At 42.9% G+C, this 27,612-nt stretch overlaps 1 protein-coding gene across 1 annotated transcript; it reads left to right on the top strand.

The window, feature by feature from the left end:
- DCAF12 (DDB1 and CUL4 associated factor 12) lies at nucleotides 1-27,612 on the top strand. Its single transcript, XM_074166007.1, has 9 exons — nucleotides 1-271; nucleotides 1,176-1,430; nucleotides 13,359-13,565; nucleotides 14,812-14,872; nucleotides 19,292-19,485; nucleotides 20,584-20,649; nucleotides 21,328-21,490; nucleotides 25,414-25,598; nucleotides 26,384-27,612. Exons 1-9 carry the CDS (start codon nucleotides 191-193, stop codon nucleotides 26,540-26,542), a joined length of 1,371 nt encoding a protein of 456 aa, XP_074022108.1. The 5' UTR covers nucleotides 1-190; the 3' UTR covers nucleotides 26,543-27,612.

Below are 27,612 nucleotides of genomic sequence, written 5' to 3'. Positions count from 1 at the left end.
GAAGGAAAAAAAAAAAAAAATGTCGTGAAGCGCGGTCGGCGGGGCCTGCGGCGGAGAGAGTGACCGGGCCCGGCTCCCCGCACTTATATGCCCCGTCCCCCGGCGGCCGCCTCCCCCTCCTGCTCCATGTGGGGCCCGGGCCGGGCTCTCGGCCTCTCCTCCTCCTCCTCTTCCTCCTCCTTCTTCTACTATGGCCCGGAAAACAGTTAGCAGGAAGCGGAAAGCGGCGGCCGCCGCCGCCGCGGGGCCCGGGGGGCTCCAGGGGGAGCAGGTAGGCTGGGGGGGGGGGGAAGGGGGAGGGAGAGGGAAGAGAAGGGAAGGGAAGGGGGGTGTGACTGGTGTGTGGCGGCGGGGGGGGGAACCCTTATTCCCGGCACGGGGGAACGTGCCGGTTCCCGGGGGAAGGGGTGACCCTGACCGGGGGTTACCGCGTCTCAGTGCCCGGCTGGGGCTGAGGAGCTCCCGGTGCCTGGGGAAGGTGTCATGGAGAAGGGGGAGGGGGGACGGGGGAAGGGAGGAGGGGGGACGGGGGAAGGGAGGAGGGGGGACGGGGGAAGGGAGGAGGGGGGACGGGGGAAGGGAGGAGGGGGACGGGGGAGGGGAGGGGGAGTTGTCCCGGCCCCGGTGTGGGGGAGTGTCTCGGTGCGATACAGTAGACGACTCGCCCCGCCCGGCGCTGCCCCCGTTGGTTTCGAGCGTTCGGCCGGTAACCGCCGGGTCTCCGCCGCCCCCGGGCTTGAGCCATGGTGCCGGGATGCCCCGGGTCGGGACGGAAGAGGCCGATAGACGACACGGTCGGTACCGGGCGGGGTGTCCCTGTCCCCCCAACCCCGCCGAGCTTAGGGCCGGGGGCTGCCCCCCCCTGCGTTCACAGCGCTGCTTGCCGCCTTCTCGTTTCTGTGAGCATCCGGTGCCTCATGGTGCCCGAGCGGTGTGGAGTAGTTTCAGTGCCATCGCCGTGTTACTTCTCTAGCAAATACTTATGGTTAATTTTATGTTGCTGAAGGCTGTGTAAGTATTTCCGAGTTAATCTTCGCGTATGGTATTCCATGGGTAGTTTGGAAGGCTTTGGTATTTTGCTGGGAATGTCTTTGAATATAGAAGGGTGAATATAGAAGTTGTTTTTGGTTTTTTTTGTTGTTGTTGTATCTAATTTCTGTGTTTATTTTTCACAGTATGGGTGGGATCACTCGGTTCACAAAAGGAAAAGGCTCCCCCCAGTGAAAAGGTCTCTGGTGTACTACCTGAAAGGTAGAGAGGTCAGAATGCAGAATGAGTCCAGCTATCACCACTTGTTGCACGGATACGCAGCCCAGCAGCTTCCCAGCCTCCTAAAGGAGAGAGAATTTCACCTTGGAACCCTTAATAAAGTGTTTGCTTCCCAGTGGCTGAACCACCGACAAGTGGTGTGTGGGACAAAGTGCAACACAGTAAGTGCCACCTTCCTGTTTCCTTTCCCTCTGTGAATTACTGTACTGCCAAATGATACTTTAATCGAAGTGTGTGGACTGCCAAGGAATATATTAGGAAGTAATTAAGACCAGAGTCAAAATCGCACACAATTAGGTTTGAGTGAAGGTAATGCTAATCGATGACCCGTTCTCATGTGAAAATGTGGTGCTGTGCAGATGGCTGCGAACCTGAACTCCAGGCATGTACCTGGATGCAGCATCTGTCTAATCTGCTCAGAGTGCTTTACATCTGTTTAGGGGGTGAAGAGCAACAATGGGGCTGGATCTTTCTTCTTGTCCTGCAAATGGGTAGTTACTGAAGCTAAATGGTAGCTAACACATCTGGCAGAAGTTGCTAGTAAGACTCTTGTCATTTTGCTCAGTCTTGTGTGGTTTGGTTTTATGTGTGATTCTGTGCTGATGATTTTCAAAAGTTGCTGCAAAACTAAAAACTGTGGTTAAACTCCAGATATTCATCCAAATAGCTAGAAGTATTCTAAGCTTAAAAAATTTATTTCGGATCTTCAGGATTATCTTTTGCTTGCTCACTTTGTGATTTTTCACTCTAAATCTGTTTCCAGTGTTCAGATAAATTCTCTTATTCGTGTACCTTTATACGCTTCAGCAAACACTGAAACCTATTCAGACTCTTAAAGTGATGCTTTGGATTTGAAACATTGGAGGGGAATGTTAAAATTATGCCCTCTGTGATTTATAAATGTAGGACAACATACTTGTACGGTAATATTTTCTCTGATGGAGTTAGCAGCCCAACTTCATACATGAAACTGCAACCTCAGCCAATGAAGTTCTGATTGAATTAGTGCGAAATCCCAGATTTGTTTTCAGCAAGTTGGTTAGTGCCACAGAAATGGATCGAGTGTTGTAAGGAATGTATGGATCAAGTGGCTCTTAAACCTCAAAGTATATCAGTTGGTGCGATTGCTTCTTCGTCTCAAGATTTCTTTGCTCAGTGGTCTCACCTGCAAGGAATGGTGATATTTTTTTTCATTTCAGATGTTCTGTTGTTATTCATAGTTACACAGCGGGAGGCTTTCATGCAGTAGCTCTTAAGAAGCAAGGCCTAGCTGTGTAAACAAAATGATCTTTTAGCAGGAATAAGCCTAAAATAGAATCTCTCACCCTTCTTTCTCCATGTGTGTTAATCATCTCGGCCGGTCGGCAGCCACCGCTGTTTGTGGAACAGCTTACAGGAGTCAAACTCCCGCTGAAACACAAGCTCTCAAAAATCATGCTTACTCTAGCAAGATGACTGCGTGTTTTATAGAGCTGCAACAATTTTGCTGTGTTCTGTAACTAGTGTAGTTCCAGTGCTGCTGCACTGGGCAAGTGTGTTGTTAACACAATCTTGTGGAAAATTGTTTGGGACCAAACAATGACGGAACTGAAGAGGGATTCAACCATATTGTTGTTCCCACTGCATGCACTGCAGTGAAGCGTGTGTTTCCACAGGTAGATTTAACGTTACAGATGGACCTCGTCTTTTATTAAGCAAAGTACAGCGATTACAAAAGAAGTCACTTCAGCATTGTGAAAGGTAGTATATGAATTATGAATACTGTAATAGCTTTAGCTTGGTTGCTTTGTGTTCACATTTCAACAAGTAGAGAGTTAAACTCTAAACTCTAATTATGAGATTTTCTTTCTCATCTCCTGAGTAAGCAACCTAATAAAGAAGAATCCCTTTGCCGATTCTCATATGCTGAAGTTGTGGCGTTTAAGTTGGGAGTAAATCTAAAACAACTTGGTTGACTTCAATGGTGTTTACTGCATCACAGTTGCACATAATTAAAGTTAATGCAACAGAAAAATATAAACCATAGCAGTTATTTTAATCAAAGCTTGAATGTGGCACTGAGAGCTTTTAGCATTTAATTTATAAATTGCCCTTGGCTATGCTGTGCCAGAGGGATTCACTATTTTTAATAACAAAACAAAAATATGCTCCTGTCATAGAGGAGTAGGTTTGGTTTTAGTCACTTGACAGTACTAGTCACTATAAGCACTGAAGAGAATATGGAGTTCTCTGTCAATTGCTCATTTTTAATGAGAATTACAATGTGTTTAATTATTTGGGGTAACTTTTTTTCCTTAAAATTATCCCTGGCTGTGATTGTGTGTATGAAATCACTTCATTATTCTTCAGTGGATCCTGGTGCTCACAGTTGGCTAGCTGTAAGTCAAATACTTGGGTTTCTTGAAAGTGCATGTTTTTTCTGATAGATTTAGATTATGGAACCTGTGCAAGCATTCAAGTGTCTAAAACTCAAACACAATCACCTAGGCTTTTCTGAGGCAGGGTTCACGTTTGCAAGAATCTCTTAGATCTTGTATGCAGTGGACTTCTTAATGTTTTTCAAATTCAAATGAATGAGCAGGCAAAATCTCCGAGAGGTGCAGGCGTTAAGGGTGTGTCACCACGGCATCTAAATTACCAAAGGCTGATACCATGAAGTCTCAGAAGAAGATACTGTCTGTAATCAGTGTCTTCTGTTCAGGCTTCTTAGACAAACTTTGAGATTTATGTAGGCGACAAGCTTATGGCAACATGAGATTGCTGTAATTTTCTTCTTTTTTTTTTTTTTTACTGTATCTGGAAACAACTGTTGAGAGATATTAGTTATCTATCTTAAATAAGTAAGTTTTAATTAGAATAAATTACTTAGGTTTATAATATGGTGTGATTTATGCTGTTTGTCTAGCTTTACTTAGCATGAGTGGCTATGTTTGCTGAAGCCTTTAGGCTGCAACACAGTTAATTTTCTTAGTAATTTTCCTAGCAGCTGGTGCAGTGCTGTGTTTAGGCTTTTAGTACAAGAAAAATGTCGATAACACACTGATGTTTTAGTGGTGTTTTCCCTAAGTCTGGGACTTTTCAGTTCCCCGTGTTCTGCCAGCGAGCGCAGGTGTACAAGAAGTGTAAACCAGAAGATAAGGAGGCAAGAACCCTCAGCAGAGACTGCACATCAACAAGATATGAGCAGTCACTGGCTGGCTGTCTGCCTGGGCACAGAAAAAAAAAAACAATCCAATAAGGTGTTAAAAGACCCCAGTCCAAAAATCACATTAGACTAAAGGAGATGTGAACATCATGTAAGGGGCAGGTGGAGAGATCGTAAAGGTATCGTTGCAGGGGTTTCTTTGTTCAGCCTCCCTCTCTGCAGGTACCCAGTCCAGGCTGACCCTGCTGCTGTACCTTTCAATTAAATTACTTATTTTTTATAAAATCCGACACCTGAGACTCTGCCATGGGAAATTTAGGGTGAAGCCTGAATGAGGAGGGAGCACGCCTGAGAAGTGTGTTTGTCAGGAGTGGAAAGGGGGACCTGTCGGGTGGCTGGAGTTGCCCACTGCAAAGGGACCCTGGTGTGAGCAGTGACCAGACACAGGTGGGGTGTGTGCAACTCCTTGGGTGATGTGGGAACACTCAGGCAGCGGCTTCTCCTGTAACAAGGATGAACAACAAAACATGTTCTAAAAAGAAGTTCCAGCAATTATTTTGCAGCTTCTTTTGTCCCCCTAGTTCTGTGTATTTGTTCGGGACATAATTCTTCTGCTAGTTGTGAAGTTAAGGATGAAAAAAGATAAGAGCTGTAAATCATTCCCTAAATACAAAAAGCTTACTAGTTTCTAATTGCTTGAGAATATAATTGCCTAGAAGCTAATATTTTTGTCTGCTTTTTTTTTTCCCCACCTCAGGCAGGCCTGATAGATGTATTTGTGTTTAAAACCTTCCTTACAGATTCCTCTTTTCTGTTTTCTTATGTGGCTTTTCCAAGGCAGGAATGGGTTGGTTTTGGAACGCTAGCTGATACCTTTTCTGCCCTGCTGTAAATCACCAGCTCTTGTTTCTTCTTAGAGACTTGTAATTTGTTTGAGAGATCCCATATCTGTTCTGTGCATCTCAAACAATTATAACCTAGTCTTGCAGTCCTGGGTAGGAATACAATGCACAGTTACTCTTCCATCCCTGAATGTGGACTGTCTATGGGGTAACTGATTTCAACTTGCTTTGCAATTTAACATTTCGTCTGGCTTTGCACATGTAATGAAAAATCAAGAAGACCACTCATTTCTGATCACAAGGAGGGAATGAGAAGTCATCCTCCTGCAGTTTGTGACTGTATTCAAAATCCACTGAACAGTGACCAAAACTCAGTGTAAATAAACCTCTGATGCCTGTTACTGGCACTTGTGTTCACCTTTTTTCAGTGGTTTGTGTGTTAATAGCTGTCCTGGCTTGAGGTAGAACAGAATTAATTTTCTTTATAGAAGCGATTTTACTTTTCAGTTAAGCCTATTCTAACTAACTGCAGTTTCTGAAACGAATGATGTATTTTTTCAGACAGTGTCTGCTTTAGAGTGATAACATCTGATGTTTATAGTTAATGCCAAAGAATGGTACGCAGAGAGGCTCTTGCTTATACTTATTTCTATAACAACCAAGGGCAGCTCACTTGGTTAGGTAACAACTTGGAGGGTTGGAAGCAGCAGAGCACAGAGGGGTCACATCTGCGGGGAGGAGCAGGCGGGACAGGTGACCCCAAACTGACCAACAGAGTACTTCATCCCATCTGCAGCATGCTCCGCATAAAAGCTGAGGGATCAAAGGGGTCAGCCTCTGTCTTCAGTGGCCAACGTCCAAGGAGGACTCAAAGGACTCTGTTCACCTGCTTCTGACCCCAATCTGTGCGTTCCTGAATCCAGTTTCGGAATTCAGCTGCCGTCCATCACCGAGTCCAGTCTGGGACTTTCCCAGTGCCTGGTAGTGACGGGATCGTCGTTCTGGGAGCTTGATACTGGTTTTGCATATAGTGTATATATTTCATTGTTTTATTTTTTGATATTATTACCTTTTCTTTTTATTATTAATATTTCATTAGTTTAATTTCTTTTTCAATCCATAAGTCTCTCTCATTCTTCTCTCTCCCTCTGAAGGGAGAGAGGTTAGAGAGAGCATCTGTCGTTCATTCACTCAGCGGCCAGTGCAGCCCAAACCACAACACCTCCACACGGAATTCAAATCTAAGAGCAGGAATAAAGTCATCCAGGCTGTTCTTCTGTGTTTAATATTGAAAAAGCAAAATGAAATTTGTCTCCCACTTCTCAGTTTCTTAACCTTTTTAATGAAGATACCCAAGAGAGAAGCTGCTCACATACGATGTCAAATTGCCCAAAGTTTTATTGCACTTAATGTAGCACTTAGTTTCTTTCCAACATTAGTGGGGGTGAACCACCCACAGGCTTCTTCTAAAACCCACAGTCACTGTTCCAGCCTCCCCATCTTTACCTTTTTCTGCAAGTCTGGGCTGACTTAAACTGTTGTTTGGCTGCTGCATGTTTTCTGTCTCCGGTAGGAGGTTCTTTCTCTCCTCCCCCATTTCTTTCCAAGCCAGAGTAACTTCTTGGAAAGTTGAAGAAAAGTGCAAAGAATCCTTTTTTTTTTTTTTTTTTTTTTTTTTTTAAAGGCTGCAAAATCTGAAGAAGTAAATAAAGTTTTTCTTCAACACTTCCTTCCTATTGATAGACCATTTTGAAATTCCTCTTCACAGAAATTAATTCACTTACTTTCTTAAAGCTTACATTCCCTTCTAAACACACTTTTGTATTCGGCTGGGTTATTTATTACTGTGCTGTACTAACCTAAGAGCCAGGTTTATACACTGTGCAAGGCAGTTTTAAAATGCCTAAGTAGAAAGACTGTTTTTTTTAAACATTCCAAGAAGATACTAGTTACCTTCTCTTCCAGGAAGGGGGAGAGAGAGGTTAAAGAGAACATCTGTCTAGTTTAGTGGCCAGCCCAGCCCAAATCATGACCATAACCAGGTGTTGTGCCTTGTCTCAAGAGTATTTCTGTCAACTGCAGGTGATACCCATGTCTGTCTTCAGGGTCTGGTAGTTTCTGTGCCAGGTATGGTGTGGGTGGTGGAGATGACCTTTAGCAGGCGAAGTTTCTCGCTTCTCCATCCTTTGCCATCTGTCGACATGTGTTAACTCTCTGCCAGCCTCCTGAAATTAAACAGGGAGGGCAAGAGACAAATGAAAACTGACAAATGTGATTTTGGCAGTCAACAAATGTGATGACATTAAAGTGTGTGCCCATTAGCTGGTAGTGCTTCAGAGTTACATAGCAAGGTGGAGTGCCTGGTTGCATGGTCTTGTCTCTGGAAATGTGAATTTGAAGTCAGTCAACTTGCTGGCTGCTTTTACCACTGCTCACTTCTCAGGTGGTTTCTGTATATTCTGGATTGTTTCTCTTTGGATGGTTTCAAGGAGGACGTGTGAGGCTGTAACCCACCTGCGTCACCTGTACTGCACAACCCGTGAGTAGGTTTTGTGCTAAGATTAGGGTATGTCCTGACCTCCACTGGAAAGGAGACATACCAATTTGATAGTTTGGTCTTTGAAGAGCCCACGTTTCTCTGGGGCTTGGCATATAGTAGAATGGAAGAACCTTGTGCCAAATGTTTTATGAACATAGAAAAGAGTGATGTTTACAATCGGAATAAAAGACAAGACTGAGGACTGGGAAAAATCGAACAGTGCTACTCGGTGTGAGCAGCAACGGTATTGGTGTGATGACACTGTAAGCGTTGTCCTGCTTTTGTTGTTTCGTTACCCAGAAACAAATTTGAAGGAGAACAATGAGGTCATTTTCCAGCTTGGCTGAGGGTGAAATTTTTGTGACCAGCTTCATCTGATCTGGAGTTGTGCTGTTGCAGAACGGGATGTTCCCACCTGCTGGTTCTTGCTGGCACTGACGTGTGAGTGGCTGGGGAGTCAGCTGGCTCAGCTTGCTTTTTGTGCCCAAACAGGCTTTCTTCTGGGGTTACTGTTCACCAAAAGGCAGAGACACGATCCAGCTGACCTTTCAGCCACCTGAGCGCTGGTTGCTGTCACAAGGGTGATGAGGGTGGATGAGGAAGAAGCACGTGGATTCTCATTTGGGTGGGTGAGGAAGAAGCACGTGGATTCTCAAAAGATTGGTTTAAGCCAATTGTGGAATTTCAGCGCGATTGATTCTCTCTTAGTGACTCTATTTTTAGCAAGGCGATGTGTTTATCTTGGGCTTCTTTCAAATATTAGGATGAATGGCAGGAATGCGCCTGTGATTTCTGAGAGCAATATGTGAAAAGCTGGGGTGCAGAGTGTATCATGAGCACTTCTTACGTGAAGGGTAAGCAGTCTTTCCTTCATGCTCTTTGTGCCTTGTAAATCTGTGTCTCTCTTGCTTGTGTAACGAAAACCTGCTGTTGCTCAGGGTGGCACCCTTTGTCTTTGTTCTGATCTATTTGTACGATCAACTAAAAGATAGTGCTCCCTGTTCCATCTGCTGTTCCGTGTGCAGGGGTGGCAGCGGAGGACAGGACAGAGTCTACGTACCGCCTTGAAATCATAGAATCACAGAATGGTTAGAGTTGGAAGGGACCTTAAAGATCAAGTTCCAACCCCCCTGCCATGGGCAGGGACAACTCCACTAGACCAGGTTGCTCAAAGCCCCATCCAGCCTGGCCTGGAACACCTCCAGGGATGGGGCATCCACAGCTTCCCTGGGCAACCTGTTCCAGTGCCTCACCACCCTCACAGTAAAGAATTTCTTCCTAATATCTAATCTAAATCTCCCCTCTTCCAATTTAAAACCATTACCCCTTGTCCTGTCACTACACTTCCTGACAAAGAGTCCCTCTCTGGCTCTCCTGTAGGCTCCCTTCAGATATTGGAAGGCTGCTGTGAGGTCTCCCTGGAGCCTTCTCTTCTCCAGGCTGAACAACCCCAGCTCTCTCAGTCCTAGGCCTGTTCTTTAATCCTGCTGTATAAAGTCAGTGCTTTCAGTTAAAGATGCATGAGAAGGGCACTTACATTTAATGAATTGATAACTTTGGCTGTTCTGTGGGTTTGTTTTTTTTTCCCCATTAACCATTGTCTCTGAAAGGCAGGTCAAAAAATGGAAGGGGACTTGACAGAAAAGCCTGGCAAACCATTATGCTCTCAGTATTGTGTACAAGAAAAGGATGGATTTTGCAGTTCAGAGTCTGGTCCTCAGGTACTTGATTACCTGCCTCAGCCTTTACTCTTGACAAGTAGATTAATGAAGCACTTCAGTCAATGAAGAGGGGCAGTTTCTTGATTAACTTGATCCTGAGCAATTTGAAAAGGGGACCGCCACGTAGTAATTGTATGGAAGCCATTTGCCAAATGACTTCTCACCACTTCTGCAAACCAAAAGAAAAATAAGTGTGTAGCTAGTTACCTCATAGGGTGTGAAAAGCAGGGCCAGATCATAAAGATTCATGGCTGTGACAACTAGTACCTAGCCATGCCTGTCTGCCTTGATCCTCGAGTGATAACGCTGTTGCAAGCTGTAAATCTGAATTGCTTTTAAAAAAAAAAGGGGGGGGGGGGGGGAAGATGGATTTCTTTCTGTCGTGTCATCCAGCTTGCTTTGTTGTTAGAACAAGGTTGTCCTGCAGAGAACACGATAGCTGAGCCTGCTCCGTTTCTCACGGGTGCAGTGTGGTCCTTGGACTTCTGGCAGATGGCCAAAGCAATCTTGGCTTGGTAAATCCCGAATGTCAAGGTATTTGGCATGCTAATGTCTGACGTGCATTCATTTTACTAGCAGGAGAACCAACTTATGTGCAAAGCTTAAAATCAAGGGACAAATCTGCACAGTTCACTGTTTGGAGGTTGGTGAGAGTTTACTACATCTAGGAAAAGTTCTTTTGTCTCGTTTTTAGTTTCTGTATAATGAGTAGCTGGAAAAGAAGCTCTTATTCCTGCATGAGATAAAGAAAAAAATAAATGTATACTTCAGCTATCAGGACTTTGTCAAGACTCTCAGAGGTCAGGCTGCTTTGGAATTATTTGCAGATGTGGTGAAGGTACTGGTTTGCCTGGAAGAAGTTGGCCAATTTCTGTTTTTTCTCTGGATTTATGTCATTTTATGCTGCGGTTTTCACAGAATCACAGAATGATATGGGGTTGGAAGGGACCTCTGGAGATCATCTAGTCCAACCACCCTGCCAAAGCAGGTCCAGGTTTTGGCTGCACTTGTTCAAAAGCAGTCACATATTTTGTATTTTATTTACTATAGAGTCTTTAAAACTTAAAATGGTATTCACATTTTCTGCATTCTTAGCTGGGTGCTGGTCTTGTTTCTTAACGTTTCTCCCTTTTTGGCTTTAGAAGTGTCTAACAGCTGTTTGGCTTCTGGCTTCTGTTTGCTGGATTTACAGTGAAGATTTCTTGGCAATCAGTGGTGCGGCTTGCAAGTGTCAGCTTCTGGCTTCCTGTCCTGCCCCAGGTGATGCAAGAGTCCCAGCATACCCAGATAGTGCTTGCTGATTTTATTCTAGGGAGGTGGTGGCTGGTTTTAAACTACCCACAGTGTGCCAGGTTCCTTACCAAGCAAAGGGGAGAAGTTACTGATTAGAACTTCACAGCTGAAACTACAAAGCCAGTCCCTTATCTGTGCCAAGTTTCTTGCCCTAAAGAGCGGTCGCTGCTCTGGTTACGGTAATACTGTGCAACGGGGGGAGAAAAGTGAGGAAATGACAAAACAATTCAAAGGCTGATGATGGATTAGAGTGGGCTATGAGCAGATGAAAGCACTGCAAGAAATATGTCCCATTGCTGCTTCTGGGAATATCTTAATTTGGAAACTTGTTACAGGAAAAAGGTGTTGAGGTTGGAGATCCAGGGCAGAAATGTGAGGGTCCAATGCTTCAGTATTGTGTGTTTCCAAGTTCTTTATCTTTTCAGCCCAACTACTTTAGAGTTTAGCTAAAGGAATTTTGCATTAGAGTGAGTCTTTGTTAACCTCATATCAATCACAGATGTATGACAGTGGTGTCGGACTGAAGAATGTGAAGGGGTTTTAATTTCAGTCCTCATACCTGTTGAAATGCTCTTCAAAGTGTGAATCTCTTCCAGCTGAAGCATGGTTTTACTGACTGTGGACATCCTGAGGTGTGGATGTGTTTTCCGAATTAGCACCTGCTTTAGGGCCTGCAGATGACACTGGCAAGCCTTAAACTTAGGTATTTAACTGTTGATTTTGTGTTTTTTTCAGTAGTTGAAGGATGATAGGGGTGGGAATCGGACCTTTCTGCTGGAAGAAAATAATGAGGAGGAAAAGAAGATATGCACTCACAGGGGAAGGACAAAGGAGGATGAGAGGAGGGGGAATTACTGGTTCTGATCCTACAGTGCGGGTGTTAATTTTCAGGGACGCGGTTAGGGCAGAGGGGCTGTTGGTGCATCACGTTTTTACCCACCGTCTCAGGCAGTGAACTGCATTGTAAGGGTTGGGAGAAGTGAAGGAGACCTCCATCCTATTCAGCTGCACTTCAGCTCTTGCCTGACCCCACACCTGCACTCAAGATGGAGAACTAAACATGAAAATTCGGTCCCTGTAGGAAGTTACCTCTTTGTGCAAGACTGCGGCCTGCCGAGAAAGATCAGTTGTGGGCTGAAGATGGTGCATTATTCTAGACACAACACACAAATAGTGATTAATGGATTTCGGCTTTCTCTGCAAAATGAGTTTAACGTACCATACTTTATCAGTTTTTGATTTGACATTAATATTCTACTAGTTCAGTACATCAAGAATAATATATATGCTCTAAATTTTCTTGGTTTTTTTTGAATGCTTATTAACGAACAGATCTACAGTCAGTGAGAGTTCACCAAAACCAACTTGTACGTATAAGTCCTCTCTGAGAACCTCTAGATTCCTCTTATGTCCTTCTAGAAATGCCTGACAAAGGGTGTCAGAAAAATTTCCTTGAGGTGTGTATTTTTTAAGTGGTATTGAGGTTTCTTGGGTTTTTTGTTGTTGTCTTCTCTCTTCAGTTCTCTTCCAGAGGTTTTGAGACAATGTTCTTTGGTTACAGAAGGAACAAACTTAAGGGGGAGGAGGGTGGTGGTGGAATGTAATTATAATCTTAGGCTGTGATTCTACATCACTTCCCTTTGTGCCAAGTCAGTTTCAGATCCTCCATTTCCTTGCTTCTCACTCATGTTCTCTCATGGGGCTTTGTCCCTTTATGTTGTTTGACTGTTAGTGCAGCTGCGCTCCGAACAACATCTGTGAAATGATCCAGCACGGGAGCCTCCCAAATGGGAGTGTGCTTCGGCAGGCAATGTAAACCTTTGTTCCGGTTTAGATTGTAGCCCTATGGTCGTATATGTTTGACCTCACATAATGCTGGGTATAACGATGTCTGTCTGAAGAGCTGCAAGACTTTATAACTGAGTTTTCTGCCATGGGGACAGTGACACAGAGTTCCAACTTCTAGTCTTTTTGCAGGATGAGGTATCTTTTTTTTTAGATGTTTGCACTAGCAGTACTGTATCTAGTTAATATTCTCTGTGTATCACCAGAAAAGAAACTCCAATTATATAAATGTATAAAGTGTCAGTTTGCCAAAGCAAAAAACATCACGATAAGTATCTTACCTGGGAGGCAGGAGACTTGTTCTTAGGCCCTTGGGGTTTACTGGCTGCTTTGACGTGATTCTCTTTCTCACTGTTGTACAGGGAAACTGGAAAACAATATTGTTTTCTCACAGTATTGAACAGGAAGAAGAGTTTTAGATTCAAGGGTTTTGTTCAGTGGGAAACCCACCATGACAAACTTCTCTCTTGTCTCTTCTATCGCAGTGAAAACCAAATAGGATGACTGAAATAAAGCCCACTGTAATTAAGTTAGTTTGCATGTTGTGAGGAGGAATTTATGCATTTTTCATCCATGCTTGCAGCATTTGTGGATTCCAACTTGAAAAGAATGTCTATTCAAAATAGGGAGGATATTTGACCATCTTGTTTTTTGTATCTGTTTGATGATGACTTGACATCTCCTGTTTGTTTTTTTTTCCCCAGTTATTTGTGGTAGATGTCCAGACTGGTCAAATTACCAAGATTCCTATTCTGAAAGATCGTGAACCCGGCATGGTGAACCAGCAGGGATGTGGTATTCATGCCATTGAGCTGAACCCCTCGAGGACCCTTCTGGCTACAGGTGGAGACAACCCCAACAGTCTCGCAATTTATCGTCTGCCTACACTCGATCCTGTCTGTGTGGGAGATGTAAGTGGAGCATTCAGGGAAGGTTTATTCTGTCACTTACAAGAGTTACTACATTGAATTGTTAAAGGTCAGAGCAAGGTTAAGATTTGGGAGTCTTGAAGTGGAGAGTTAATTTCTGAAAGCTTGAAAACATTCCCGATTCAGTTGTCTTTTTTGACAAGGTATTTTAAATATGAGCAAGTACACAAACATGTGAGAAGAATTCTGAGGCTTCTGAGTCAGATTTTGTCTTCCTCACCCTCAGTCAGGTCTACTTCAGATTACTTCTAAGCACAGAAAATGTAACAAAATCCTAAATGGTTAAAGTCAAGTTGTGGTGATGACCTCTGAAACTACTTTTAGTGAAAAAGCTCTTTTGAGAAATTGAAAAGATGATACAAGTTCAGATTTTCCCCTTCTCCAGTGCAGTTCATGCATATGTTATTCCAGAGGCAGAACTTAGGGCAGTTTGATAAACTCTGGAACTGCATGTATTTCTGAAACATCATGAGACCTTTTTAAAATAGCCAGGCTTAAAAGAGTAAAAGGGCTGAAATGAGTATAGTGGTGTCCAGTAAGCAATTCTCTCTCCTTTCACCTTTTTGATTCAGGGCTCCGCATAGGTGTTAACTGCAGCAGCAGAGGTCAGGTCAGAGTTTCTGCAGTAGCAGATAACCAGCTGCAGAAAGGCTTGACTCTGGAGATTTGTATGACTTGATACTCATTTGCCTCCTGCTGTGACTTTTCAGCTTTTCAAACAGAACTAGAGCCTTGTGATCTTTTGTTTTCCTATAGGTTTCTCACCTGCTAAAGAAAAGATTCTTGAAGTAATAGTCTTGCAGAATTAATGTGTAGGTCATATATTGTAAACACAAGGTTTTGGTTACTTTTTGCAGTAGGGATTTGCATTTCAGGAAATAGAAGTATGTAGCTACTTTACAGAAGTAAAGAATGCTGCTTTCAAAATGGAAAATCTAAGTCCTTAATTCAGATCAGTTTGTCCATGGTCAGAGTCACCCGTTTTTCCATCACCTAATTCCTCTCTATTACTTATATTCTTCAAAATTAAAAAAAGAGTTGAAATTCCTGTTAGGTACATAAACTGCTCCAGCTTGATACTGGAATCTTTCCAGTATGTTCTTATTCTTAATGTAGGTCTCTCCTAAGTTTGTACTAAAAGTCTGAGTGAAGAATACTTGTCTGCTTTGAGACTACTCTAGAGTATAATGGCACAGAAAAATCTGTCTTTTTTTTTTTTTTCTTTTAGGATGGACATAAGGACTGGATATTTTCAATTGCATGGATCAGTGATACTATGGCTGTTTCTGGTAAAGTGAATTTTTTCTTGGTTTTGTGGGGGTGGGTTTTTCCTTTCCAGAATTTTATACTGACGTACGGTGCTTTATAGGTCTTACGGAAGCACCTTCATCAGGGCATCTAAAACCATTTTGAAGTACTTTGGCTGTTTAAACCCTTCTTGGTCTTACTACAGTGCTTCACTATGTTTTATTTGTAGGGGCCTGGTCTAGATTTGATTTTTTTCTTGTATTGGAGGGAATATTACTGTCTTTCCAGTAGGTTGTTGCCATGAGAGGATCTCTAAACACAACGAATTACAGGGAGGGATTCCAAACAAGAAGAAAAATTTAAAGAGGGGTATTGGTTATCTGTTAATAACTCTGGAATACTGCAGAGCAATATTGGTTTCCTGAGGTGACACTGTCTCCTGTAACACCCTCATAAGTAAGTTTGCCGTACAGTGAGACCTGGACAGGTTGGAGAGTTGGGTGGAGAGGAATCTGATGAAGTTCAACAAAGGCAAGTGTAGGGTCCTGCACCTGGGGAGGAATAACCCCACACACCAGTACAGGTTGGGGGCTGACCTGCTGGAGAGCTGCTCTGCAGAGAGGGACTTGGGAGTCCTGGTGGACAAGTTGACCAGGAGCCAGCAATGTGCCCTTGTGACCAAGAAGGCCAATGGTTTCCTGAGGTGCATTAAAAAGAATGTGGCCAGCAGGTTGAGGGAGGTCATCCTACTCCTCTACTTTGGTGAGGCCCCATCTGTAGCACTGTATCCAGTTCTGGGTCCCCCAGTTCAAGAAGGACAGGGAACTGCTGGAAAGAGTCCAGCGGAGGCTACAAAGATGGTCAAGGAACTGGAGCATCTCTCTTACGAGGAAAGGCTGAGAGACCTGGGTCTGTTTAGCCTGGAGAAGAGAAAACCGAGAGGGGATCTCATCAGTGCTTATCAATACCTAAAGGGCAGGTGTCAAGGGGATGGGGCCAGACTCTTTTCAGTGTTGCTCAGGGACACTGGGCAACGGGCACAAACCAGAACACAGAAAATTCCATCTCAATGTGAGGAAAAGCTTCTTTACTGTGAGGGTGACAGAGCACTGGAACAGGCTGCCCAGGGAGGGCGTGGAGTCTCCTTCTCTGGAGATATTCAAAACTGCTTGGATGGGTTCCTGCCCAGCTCGCTCTGGGTGACCCTGCTTTGGCAGGGGGTTGGACTAGATGATCTCCAAAGGTCCCTTCCAACCCCTGCCATTCTGTGATTCTGTGAAATCCTATGGAAGACTAATTAATGAAATCTCATTTTGTATGTGTGTGTGTCTGTGTATATATGCACATGTACTATCACAGTTTATCCAGAAAGCTGTAATAGAAAAGGTCAGTTACTGACTTTTTAGTAACTAGTTGGGGAATCCGTGTTACTTTATGAAGTATTACTTAAGTAAAGGCAGCAATACCAATATGCTGTTGCATTAATTTAGTAGTTTACTGTCTTTCTGTGCTGACAGTGTGAAGTATTCTGTGCAGGGAGGCGTCAAACTGCAGGTGACAGAAAATCATAACAGTCTCATATAAAAATAAAATACTGAATTGTTAGTTCAGTAAGACTTTATTTTATTTTTTCAAAAACCAAAAAGCTAATCCTGGAATTTGATTTTGAATTTAATATAAAACTCGATCCTTGCAAGTCTCCAACCCAAATATCTGCATTTAAAAAAAACTTTGTCAGTTAATAAGCTTCAAGAGAACAGCAGAGATGATAACAGATGTCCAAGGGAAAGATAAGGACCCAATGGAGCAGAGAGGCACAGCATGTGGGATGGAACTGTGTTGCTCTCGCGGTTTTCTGCATGCCCAGGGGTGGAGGTGTAAGTAGAAGACACCATTGTCCTCTGTTGTGTGATGCTTACAGGAGGATGTAGGTTCTAATCTCCAGACCTGAGACACCAGGGAAAACTTGTTGAAAGCAATTAGCAAGTCTGATTGCTAAACTGAGTTCTTCAGAACATTGTTGATGCTTCTAATGGGGAGAAAATAAAGACAACTAACTTCTGATGTTTTAATCTTACAGAGTTCAATTAGAGTTCATCTGTATCTGAAAATGTGGAGCAGAAATATTTGAACTCCAGACATTGAGGATATAGCAAATACTTTTATCTGAATTAAGAAACTAAATGCAGTATTTCTTTTTTAAGACTTCCTGGGGCAGGTTAAATGCCACAGAAAAGAAAAAGGGCGTTTGGTCCCATGGCAGATCACACTGATCACATAGCCTGAGGTTCGAGACTTGCCAGTGTATTTTCTCACTGCCATCAAAACTGTTGAGAGAGTACAAAGAGGACCAGGCGCTTGATTATTCCTCTGTTTGTGTGAACTTCAACAAGAACAAGGCAGGGCTCTGCTTGTAAAATGTTTGGCAGTGTATTTCAGTAGTCCATAAACATAAAAATAAACTCTTGACTAAGCACCATAGCTGAGGGAGAATGCATCAGTCCACTCAGTTGTACTGGTGGACAAAAAGATTTCCATGGAGGAAGCTTCAGATGGAATGAATAATTCACAGAATCACAGAATCTTAGTGGTTGGAAGGGACCTTTGAGATCATCGAGTCCAACCACATTTAAAAAAAACCAAACAAACAAACAAAAAAACCCCACAACACACAAAAACAAACAAACAAGCAAACAAAACAAAACAAAACAAAAACCAAAACAAAAAAAAAACCCACAAAAAAAAAAAAAGCACCCACCAACTAAACCCCACACCCACAACCTCACACACAACACCCCACCACAAACCAACAATCCCGGGCACTAGAGCATGCCCTGAAGAGCCATGTCTACACGTTTCTTAAATACCTCCAGGGATGGCGACTCCACCACCTCCCTGGGCAGGCTGTTCCAGTGCCTGACCACTCTTTCAGTAAAGTAATTCTTCCTAATATCTAATCTAAACGTCCCTTGCCGCAGCTTCATACCATTTCCTCTGGTCCTGTCGTTATTCCCTTGGGAGAAGAGGCCAACCCCCGCCTCTCTACAGTTTTCCTTTCAGGTAGTTGTAGAGGGCAATGAGGTCTCCCCTCAGCCTCCTCTTCTCCAAACTAAACATGCCCAATTCCCAGGATGGCATGAGCCTTGGGTAACAAATGATACTGTCCTGGGCTTCAGGGCTAACCAGTTGAACAACATATGTTGACTCTTTCCCCTGCTAGGGCTATTAAAAGGGACGGCTTCCTCCTAAAGTATGTCAAGATGTGTAGAAATTCTACTGCTGAGCGTTCGGCCTCAGCAGCAAACAAGATTAGGTGCCATTAAACACCATCAGCATGTAAATTGACTGGCAGGACGTCATGTCACGTGCTGCCTGCTGCTATGCAGTGCCATTAGGAAGCTCCTCCTGTATTTGGCTGTAGTAGGTGATAGTGGCAAATGACAGAATCTGTGGCAAAACCATCTCTGCACCCATATTGGAACAAGATGTTTTGCTTAACTATCTTTGCAGCTTATTCCCTATGATGTACCAAAGTTTAATAGTCCGATGCAGGTATTTAGTTTTTTCTGGCATCTTTAAGACATGAAATATTTCCTATGCATTCCCTGTGAGAGAAGCAGTGATGTGTTTTTTTTCACAGAGTGTAGGGAAGAAATTGAGGTACATGTCAAATCTGTCAGAGCTGACTTAGATGGAAGTGAGGTGCCTAAATACCAGAAGGGATGGGTTTAGGGCCTTGGATTAAGCCTGTGTTGATCTACAAACCAGAGACATTAAACTTCCTTCATCCAGTATTGTTTCTGTTATTGATTCATATTTTTTATTAGTATCTTCAAATTCAGTAGAAAAATAAAATGAGCTCCTGCTCCTGCAGCCTCAGTTCCTGTGACATTCTTTAAATAAAAGGTTGTGTGGGTTTAAGAAAGATAGTTTTAAAAATAGATTTGATACAAATTGGTACCAGTTGTGGTTTGAAATAGTTGTTTCTGTTCAGTTCGGAAATGGGTGTGTACAAATCCATAAGCATACTGGCAGAAATCAAATGAACCTAAATTGGTATAAACCCAGCTGAGTTTTCTTGGACATTTTTGTATTGGCTTAACAGACTGTCAGTCTCAGCCTTGGTAAGCCAGGCTGAACACGTGAGTCTCTAATCGTGATTGTTGTACAGGTGTGTGGGTTTTGATGCATCCTAATCGCTTTGAAAACAGATGAGGTTATCTAGCTGCTTGGAAACCATGTAGACAAAACAATTGACAGTTTACAAAGTTACAAATTTTACAGCGCAGTAAAAGGATGTTTTGGTTAATTAATATCTAGGCACCAACACTGTGTTCAGTTAGATTAAATTAATAGTATCCTTTCTTCCTTTCTTTCAGACCCTACTGTTTATTCCTTTTTTAAAAAGGGGAGTTATGTATATGTGAAATGGACTATTTATTTTTGGACTGTTTATTCAGGTTCCCGGGACGGTTCGATGGGTCTCTGGGAAGTCACAGAGGATGTGTTGTCCAAAAGCGATGCCAGGCATAATCTCTCTCAAGTTCCTGTCTATGCCCACATAACACACAGGGCTCTGAAAGATATCCCCAAGGAGAACACCAATCCTGACAACTGCAAAGTCCGAGCGCTGGCTTTCAACAATAAGAACAAGGTCAGTAAGATAAGCAAGACAGCTGAGACGTCCTAAAACTGTCCATATTTATTAGAAAAAGAAAAAAGTAAACTAAATCAAAAATACCAGAGAAGCAACCTAATATTTTTTTCCCTGATCCTTTTGCATGCTTCTCATATGAGGTTGTCGTCTTTGCCTGCTATGTCTGCTTCTGCCCCAAGTGAATGGAGAAATCAAGTAGGAAAAATAAATCATACATTTTCAGAAGGAACAGTTTTCCTGTGTGTTTGATTTTAGACTTGCATCCAAAGCAGGGGAGACAGGGAATGTTTACAAGAAACAGATGAAGTATGAAAACACCTCTTGCAGCTCAAATCCCACTCTCGAGTGCTCTTGCTGCTTTCCTTCCCCTTTGGTGGAGACCAGCTAACATTTGGGCAGTTGCCCTGTTGATGGCTGAACCCTTGCAGCAAGTGAGGTGACTGACACACAGGGCAGGCACCAGGGCTTAATTTGTGTTATTTTGTTGGCATTTGACAGACAGTAAATGTTAACCTGCCCTGTGCTGGTCTCTTGTCATTACTAGTGGGAGTAGCAATTCATCCTCCACTACTATTCTTTCTGCCCTCAAAGAACAGAGAAGGTCTGAAGCGAAGGTGGGTGTGCTCTCAAAAGCACAGTACTTCTGTGGGCTTTATTTTTCTCTGTAGCTGTTAATTACACCTCTGTGATGGAGACTTCATAGAGCTTTTTCTGCAGAGTGATGTCTGGAAAGAAATGTTTGCTTCAGGGTCAGAATCAGTGCGGGAGCTGCTGAAGAGAATTGTCAGCTCTAGCTTGTCCCATCTAATAATTCATTATTTGATTGAATAACAAGATCTATACTTTTGAAAGTTATTTTTGGTTATTTACTGGTTTATTAATTCTTACTCTACCTGGCACCTTTGTGCTGTATTGTGTTCTATCAAGATCAGTATAAAATTAAAATTTATCTTGGTAAGCATGTACCGGGTTATGGATGAGTCCGATCCAGAGTATGCAGCCTGCCTAGTAAAGAGTGTGATTTTATAAGGACATCTATAATATAGAAACTAACTTTTTCACTTTTCTTTTTTTTTTTTTTTTCTTTTTTAATAGGAGCTTGGAGCTGTGTCCCTAGATGGGTACTTTCATCTTTGGAAAGCAGAGCACACACTATCAAAGGTGTTTTTCTGTTTGTTGGTGTAAAACTTCCAAAAATTGCCTAGCAGTTAAGGCTGCTCACTATTCTTCATCTCCTTTAAAGGCTTGAAGAAAGAGTAGCAGTGTTTGTAAAACACTTAAAAGCTTTATGTAAAAAGTTAGAGCTAGGGGAGAGAAACTCCTCATTCCCCTTATTTTGGAGGGTGGTAAGTGCTTTTCACTTTCTGCCAGTCCTGGGTGAGCTGAAGGGAACCGTTGCATGGGGTGTGGTGGATATTTGATTAGCAGTGTTCATAAAGGAAGCTGATCTGCAGTTACACTGAAACATGTGCAAACCCAGACATACCTGTGCTGGTGTACGAGGTAAGCCTTTTCAGCTGAGGGCTGAAGTCTGTGTACACCTGCTGAAGAAATGACGGCAGCTTAGAAAGATTTAAAACGGTTTGCTGAAACGTTCATTGTTTTTTGCATAATTCTTGGCTTCAGCCTTTATCATCTCAGTTTGGTTCAGATAAGGCATCTCATCTCCTCCAGGTTTTTTTTCTCCGGGTCAGTTTGTGGCTTTTCTCTTAAGTTCACCACAAAAATAGAACTTTATTTTTTAGCTGCATCTTCCTTGAACATACCTTACAGAATTGTTCTATTAACTGTCTTGCTCTTTTCTCATAATGGGTTAATTTTTATTTCTTCTGTTTGCAGTTACTTTCCACAAAGTTGCCATACTGCAGGGAGAACGTGTGCTTGGCTTACGGTCAGGAGTGGTCAGTGTACGCAGTAGGATCACAGGCACATGTGTCCTTCCTGGATCCCAGGCAGCCTTCTCACAACGTTAAATCCGTCTGTTCCAAAGAACGAGGCAGCGGTAAGAAAGGTGTCAAAGGGTGCTTCAAATGGTTTGCTTGCAGAAACAGCTGTTAAGACTGTAGTAAGATAAGCTTTTAATGAACAGGAAGGGTTTTTCACGTGATAGTCTAAATGATTGATAGTATATGTGGGTTTTGCTTTTATGACAGTATTCCTTGAGTAACCAACAAACCAAACTTTAAAAGCACCCCTGAAATTTAATGGTGGACATCAGTGCTTTCATGACCAAGTAAATTATACAGCATCTGAACTTTTAAAAGTGTTCATTTTACTACTTTTTTTTTTTTTTTACTTTCTTACTCTGCTTCACTTCATCTCAAAGCAATTCCAGTCTCATACTGCTATTAATACTGTCTATTCTTGCATTTTTCTCTGGGAACAGAAAAAAAGGCATTTTGTCTGCTCTGTGCTGTTGTATTGGGAGTCTGTGCTGTGACTGAATGCTTGCTTTGTAATTTTAAAGCCACAAGTGATAGTCTTCATTTTCAATGTGTATTTATTTACTTAAAATATACAAAAGCTCACTCTTTAAAAAAAAATTAAAAAAAAAAATTGCAGACTTGAATGCTGTTCTCTGATGTGGATGGAAAATATCAAATTGAACCTTACACCAGGGCCAAGCGTGAGGGCTTGCAGGGTGCATGGTCCCATAAACTACTTCCTATGCCCTTTATTTTCAAGCATGAGAAGGCACTGTGCTGTGATGCCTATTTAAAACCATATTAATCCCAGACTAATAAGTTGCAGTCCTTATTTAGCTTGGCTCTAGGCATCATCTCTTCATTGGGCAAGTTATTAAAAGAGAATGCATGGCGGCAAGGATTAGGAAAGGTTTATTTATGTGATTACTGGAGTTTGAACGGTGCTGTCTAGATAATGTCAGGGTCTGCTTCTTTCAGATAGAAGTTAAGTTTCTACAACATGAGGACAGGTGCTTCACCGGTTTGTGTTGCCACCTGAACATTGTACCAGCAACAGCCCTTGTTCCAACCCACAGTCAGTGAGGATTCTGTGGAGGTCAGGACACTGCTGTCAGTATCTTAGGGAAGGAGCACCAAGACATAGGAGTGTAGTGCCCAGTGGCTGGGGGCTGAAAGCTTCTGCCTTGAGTATGTGATCGTCTCTGCTGGAAGGAGAACCTGTGTGTAGGCAGTACCTCTGGGTACCTCCAGTTCCTGGGTGGAGAAAGCCTTTGTTCAATGCTGTTTTCTGTTCTTTGTAGTAGGTGGATCATTTTTTCTTTTTTTTTTTTTTTTTTTTGGCATGGTGGTGGAGGCACTTAAGTAATATTAATTCCCAAGACACAGAGTGTTTCAATTTTATTGATTTGCAGACTAAAATCTGGGTTGACTTTTAAGTGCATGCCTACATGCATTCTCTTTTGAAGTGTTTACCTGAATGTGCTTTCAGCTGCCAGATGCACCTGCTGAATGTGGTAGGTCCACAGTAACTTCAGATCATTAGTGTTGTATACAAAAGCAGGTCAGAGAAAGCCTCTCACTTAGTAAGACTGGAATGGGGCTGGTTTTTACCCCGTGTAACCCTGTCTGCTCTACATGAGGAGGTAGTTAATGCTTTTTAGTGGATCTTGCAAGTGTTGCTTTTCTTAGCAGCTGTACAGGGAAGTGCAGGCCCTGGACTCTTACTTCATGATCTGCAAGAGCAACTGCTTTCTGCTCGGCTGGCGTGCAGTGCTGTGTTGTCTGCCCTTGACTTTGTATCCTGAAGGCAGCAATGCTAAAGTAGAGGAACAGAGCTTGCACAGCCCCAACTCTGTGTTTGCTCCTTGTGTAGGACACACAACTGCATCTTCATTTCCTCCTGGGATCTGTAGAGCCTCCCTGCCTCTCAGGAGCGACGCTCAGTTTGCTGACCCAAATAGTCCAGGTCTGCAGGTGGTAGAGTGCTGGGAATATAGGAGAGGTTGACCTGATCAGTTCTAGGCACAGGTTGTGCTTTTAGTTTGATGAGAATGATTAATCTGAGGTACTTCAGCCCATTAGGAGCCAATTTGAAGTGCTGTTCTCGAAAGCCTGTTCTAAGCATCCTTTTAGTAGCGGGTACATCACGGATTCCTTCCGTTAATTTTTTTTTATTAGAGAAAGATCCACAGTCATTCTGTATTTTGTAGCTTGCTATTAATAAAATGCATTGAAAAATATATGCCATCTGCTTTCATGCTACCATCACCTGTTTCTGTTGAGTGTTCTGCTGGGTTGCTTGTCAAGAGCACTTTTGGAGCAAAAATAAGAGGACGTCCCCTCTTGTGCCTTTCTCCTCTTATCCAAGTGACTGTTCTTGCTGATTGCAGATGGTTTAAAGTTTTCTGCCTGTATTTGCCAGAGCCAGGCCTTTTAAATGGGGTGGTGCAGGGGGGGAAAGATGTCTCAAACTTGCTCAGATGCGTTTGTAGTTCTCTTAATTAAAGCAGAGATTCTTATATGAATCTGGTAAATCTGATTGAGCAGGTGTGAGACTTGTGCAGTTGTTTCCCATGTATTAAGACTGCAGCCAAGAAGAATAATTTCTGCTCACATCTCAAGCACGACAGTGTGGCCTCGCCTGTTCTAAGTGCGTGTCACAGGTGCCGGTGGCTGTGGATGTAACACCAGGTTGTGGAGGTGGAAGGATGAGGATGTGTTTCTCGTTAGGACTCTGTACAAAGGGGAAAAGGAAGCTCCATCCACACCTCCGGGACGTCTGCTCTCACATGTCCCACGGGATGTGTTCCAGGATGTTACAGGTTTTGTGACGTTCAGTCCCACTTGGTATGGTGACAGCAGTTGGCACGTGGATGTGGCTGGCATAACTCACTTCTCCCCTCCTGTCTGAATGCTTGTTTAGGCTGTAATTTAGCGGCACTTTAAAGGGGGCTTGAAAAGCCTTAGGATTTATAGCCCGGCATCATGCTGTGCAGGAAGGAAGAGCAGAGATGTGGCGGGGTTTAATCTGCGTAGGAGAGTTGTTTGGGGTAGAGTGCTTACACAGAACAAACCTTTTGCACACTAAATACATGTGTATGTATGACAGGACATTTTGCAGATTGCAAATTCTTGCATGCAAAATCTCCCCAAGGTTATTTCCAAGGGATCCTTGTTTAGGTGAGGCTTCAGATTTAGATTTTGTGAAAACAAAATGGACTTGTTTTACTTGGTCTAATGGCATAACTGAATTGTGCGAGAATGTTTTGTTTGGACTGGGAACTTGCTGTAGGTTCCTGTGTGCTGCTGTAACGTGGTGTTTCTTAGGTTGTAGGATTGCCAGTCTCTTTTCATTGCTGGGTGAAGTGCTAAAAGCGCTAGTTCCAAAGAGTAAGGTGTGCTTGTGTGAGAATATTTGAGTGGAGATAGCTTCAAAGTTATTTAAGAGCCTGGTCTATCCTAGCAGCAAAGTGGCTAGTGATTATTATGGTTATGTTTGCTTACAGCTAGCCTGTTGATCAGCAAAATGTACTTGGTGGCAGCTGGGACAGTACTTTTTTTTACAGGGTCACATTGCAGCTTGGCAGGTAGCTGAATAGGATGTGAGCTCATGGAGGAAACCAATGTGATGTTCTTTCCTCTGCTGCCATCTACTCACTCATGGTGTGTTCACATAGAGGCTCCTGGCAGACAGAAGAAAGCTGCTCTTGGTCCTAAATGGCTTATAGTCTTTGCTTATGGGGCCTGCTGAGAATGAAGCTTCTTACTGCATGCCATCAGTGCAGCTGGTGGCCTCAGAGGAGAAGGGAGGTGGTGTATGTAATTGAGGCTGATGTTTCAATAGCATTAGTGGGATTTGTCAGCCCTGCTCCAGAGCAGTGGGGAAACTTATGTGTTGTGGAGAATGCTTTCCTCTTAAAGAAAATACCAAGCAACAGCACTGCAGAGCCAAAGCATCCATCTTCCTTACTGTGTTGCGTGTCCCTTCTCTGTTTGACAGGTATTCGGTCGGTGAGCTTCTACGAGCACATCATCACAGTGGGAACGGGGCAAGGTTCCTTATTGTTTTACGATATCAGAGCCCAGAGGTTCCTGGAAGAAAAGCCCCCACGGCCCTGCTATGGACAAAGGCAGAAATTAGGAGGAAGTGAAATTTTGAAGCTGACTACTGGGAAAGGCTGGCTGGTGAGTAGCTCGTAGCTGTAGGAGACCCTTTACACAGGAGTGCCACAGGGCTCAGGAAGCAGTTCTTTTTATAGCGATGGGAGCTGTTGTATGAAATGCGACCCAGTAAAACAGTGATCATGTAACCCATAAGTGTAATCACGAAGAGCAGGAAGTGCTGCAGAACTGCTTTCTACAAAAGCTTTATGAAAGGGTATTGAAGGCTGGTTGCTTGACTGTAAGGCATACTGACTGCTGTTCCTATGCACTGATTCATAAACTAACTAGATTTTTATATCTTTATATTTTTCAAGGTAATCTAACTTCTAGTTTTCAGAACCTCAAACACAAAAACTCATTGTCTGCCTTTAATACCATGCTACGCTAACGTGGTACTCAAAGTAAGAGAGATTTAATTTAATTGCATGCGGTTTTAGAAACTGGCTTCTTGAGGTAATGCCATGGCAGGCACTCGAGTTCCATTTCCTGTATGTTATCATAAAGCAATTAACAGCTTTGTCTAATTTCTCTCCGTTACCTTTCGTATCATTGTGATGCAATTTTAATAACTAATGAAACTTGGTATCTTCCCTACCCTTCACCTCCCCCCCAGCTCCAATATTTGGCCCAGATGTCCTCAGAAGCTTCAGGACAACTCTGGTATCTTCAAGTTGATCTGTCTGAAGCTTCAGGGAGTGTTAACGCAAAAGATCCCCTTTTAGGCTCTGGAAGCTACCTTCTGCTTTTATGAAACAAGATTTTGGGTTTGTTTGGCAACAATAATAATCTAAACTTTCCTTTAACAGAATCATGATGAAACCTGGAGGAATTATTTTTCTGACATAAATTTCTTCCCAAATGCTGTTTACACCCACTGCTACGACTCGTCTGGAACGAAACTCTTTGTGGCAGGAGGCCCCCTTCCATCAGGACTTCATGGGAATTATGCTGGTCTCTGGAGCTAATGAAAACTCTTTATAAATGCTGATCTTTACACAGATTTCCACTTTTCTTTTCCTTTTTTTAACAACAGAATTGTGTGATGCCATTGATTTCTGATATAAATGCAAGTTATTTTCATGCAGAGTTTTCTGTTAGTCTCCTAGTTATGTACATCTTTTTGAACCATTTTTTTGTTTTAACCTCCTTGATCCTTTATATGAAGGGTGTTTGAAATCCCTTTTTATTGTATTTACTCCAAATGACTCTTCCCCCACATTTAGGCTATCTTGGCCATGTGCCCCCTCCCCTACTTTGCTGTGAGGTAGGATTCCTTTCTTACAGAGTGGTTGCTCCTGGGCTTTCTGTGAAAGTCTCGGGGCTGCGTGCGTGCAGGTACTTTGTGTCAGTTACATTACCTGGAGTGAGGACTACTTGTAATTAAAAAATATTAAAAATATTTATAAGAGAAAAGCTACTACTTTATCTGCAGAGCCTGGCCCTGGCCTGGGTTGATCTTATTTTTTAAAAGTACAAGTCTAATGACACTGTTTATATGTAGAGGGATACGGTAATTTTAAGCTGTACTCATTGGAGCCCAGGGATGGATTCCCCAGGGGTATTGCCCATCAAACCTAAACTGCAGAAGTCCTGCAGAACTGCAGGAGTTCTCAAAAGTGCATTGTATTTGAACTGTAGTTTTCAGCAGTGCCAGGAGCAAAAAACTGATCATCTCTTCCTTCTCTGTCTGTCCCAGGTATCAGCTTGCACAACTGGAGTAAGAGTAGGCTGTTCTGCAGCGTGGCTGTTGCAGGGTGACATTACATTGAGGGCCTGCAGAGGCGCTGAGATGAAATGGGGGCTAGGGACATGCATGTTCTTGTCATTCAAAATGAACCAAATCTATCCATCTTCCAGATGAGCCAAGGTTCCTAGTGTGCTGCTGCAGTAGCTCATGGGTTTTTTGTAAACTGCCTAAAACCCAGGACCTTTTTTGTCCCAGGTTGTGGAAGCTTTTCCCATTTTAGCTGTTCTGGTTGGCTATCTCTTCTAATAAGCCAGTGGAATAAATAAACTCTTTTTTTCTCGAAGGTTA

This window comes from Numenius arquata, chromosome Z (assembly GCF_964106895.1).
Source record: "Numenius arquata chromosome Z, bNumArq3.hap1.1, whole genome shotgun sequence".
Classification (NCBI taxonomy): Eukaryota; Metazoa; Chordata; class Aves; order Charadriiformes; family Scolopacidae; genus Numenius; species Numenius arquata.
Note: the sequence above shows the minus strand (reverse complement) of the source record. Positions and strands in the feature narration are given on the sequence as shown.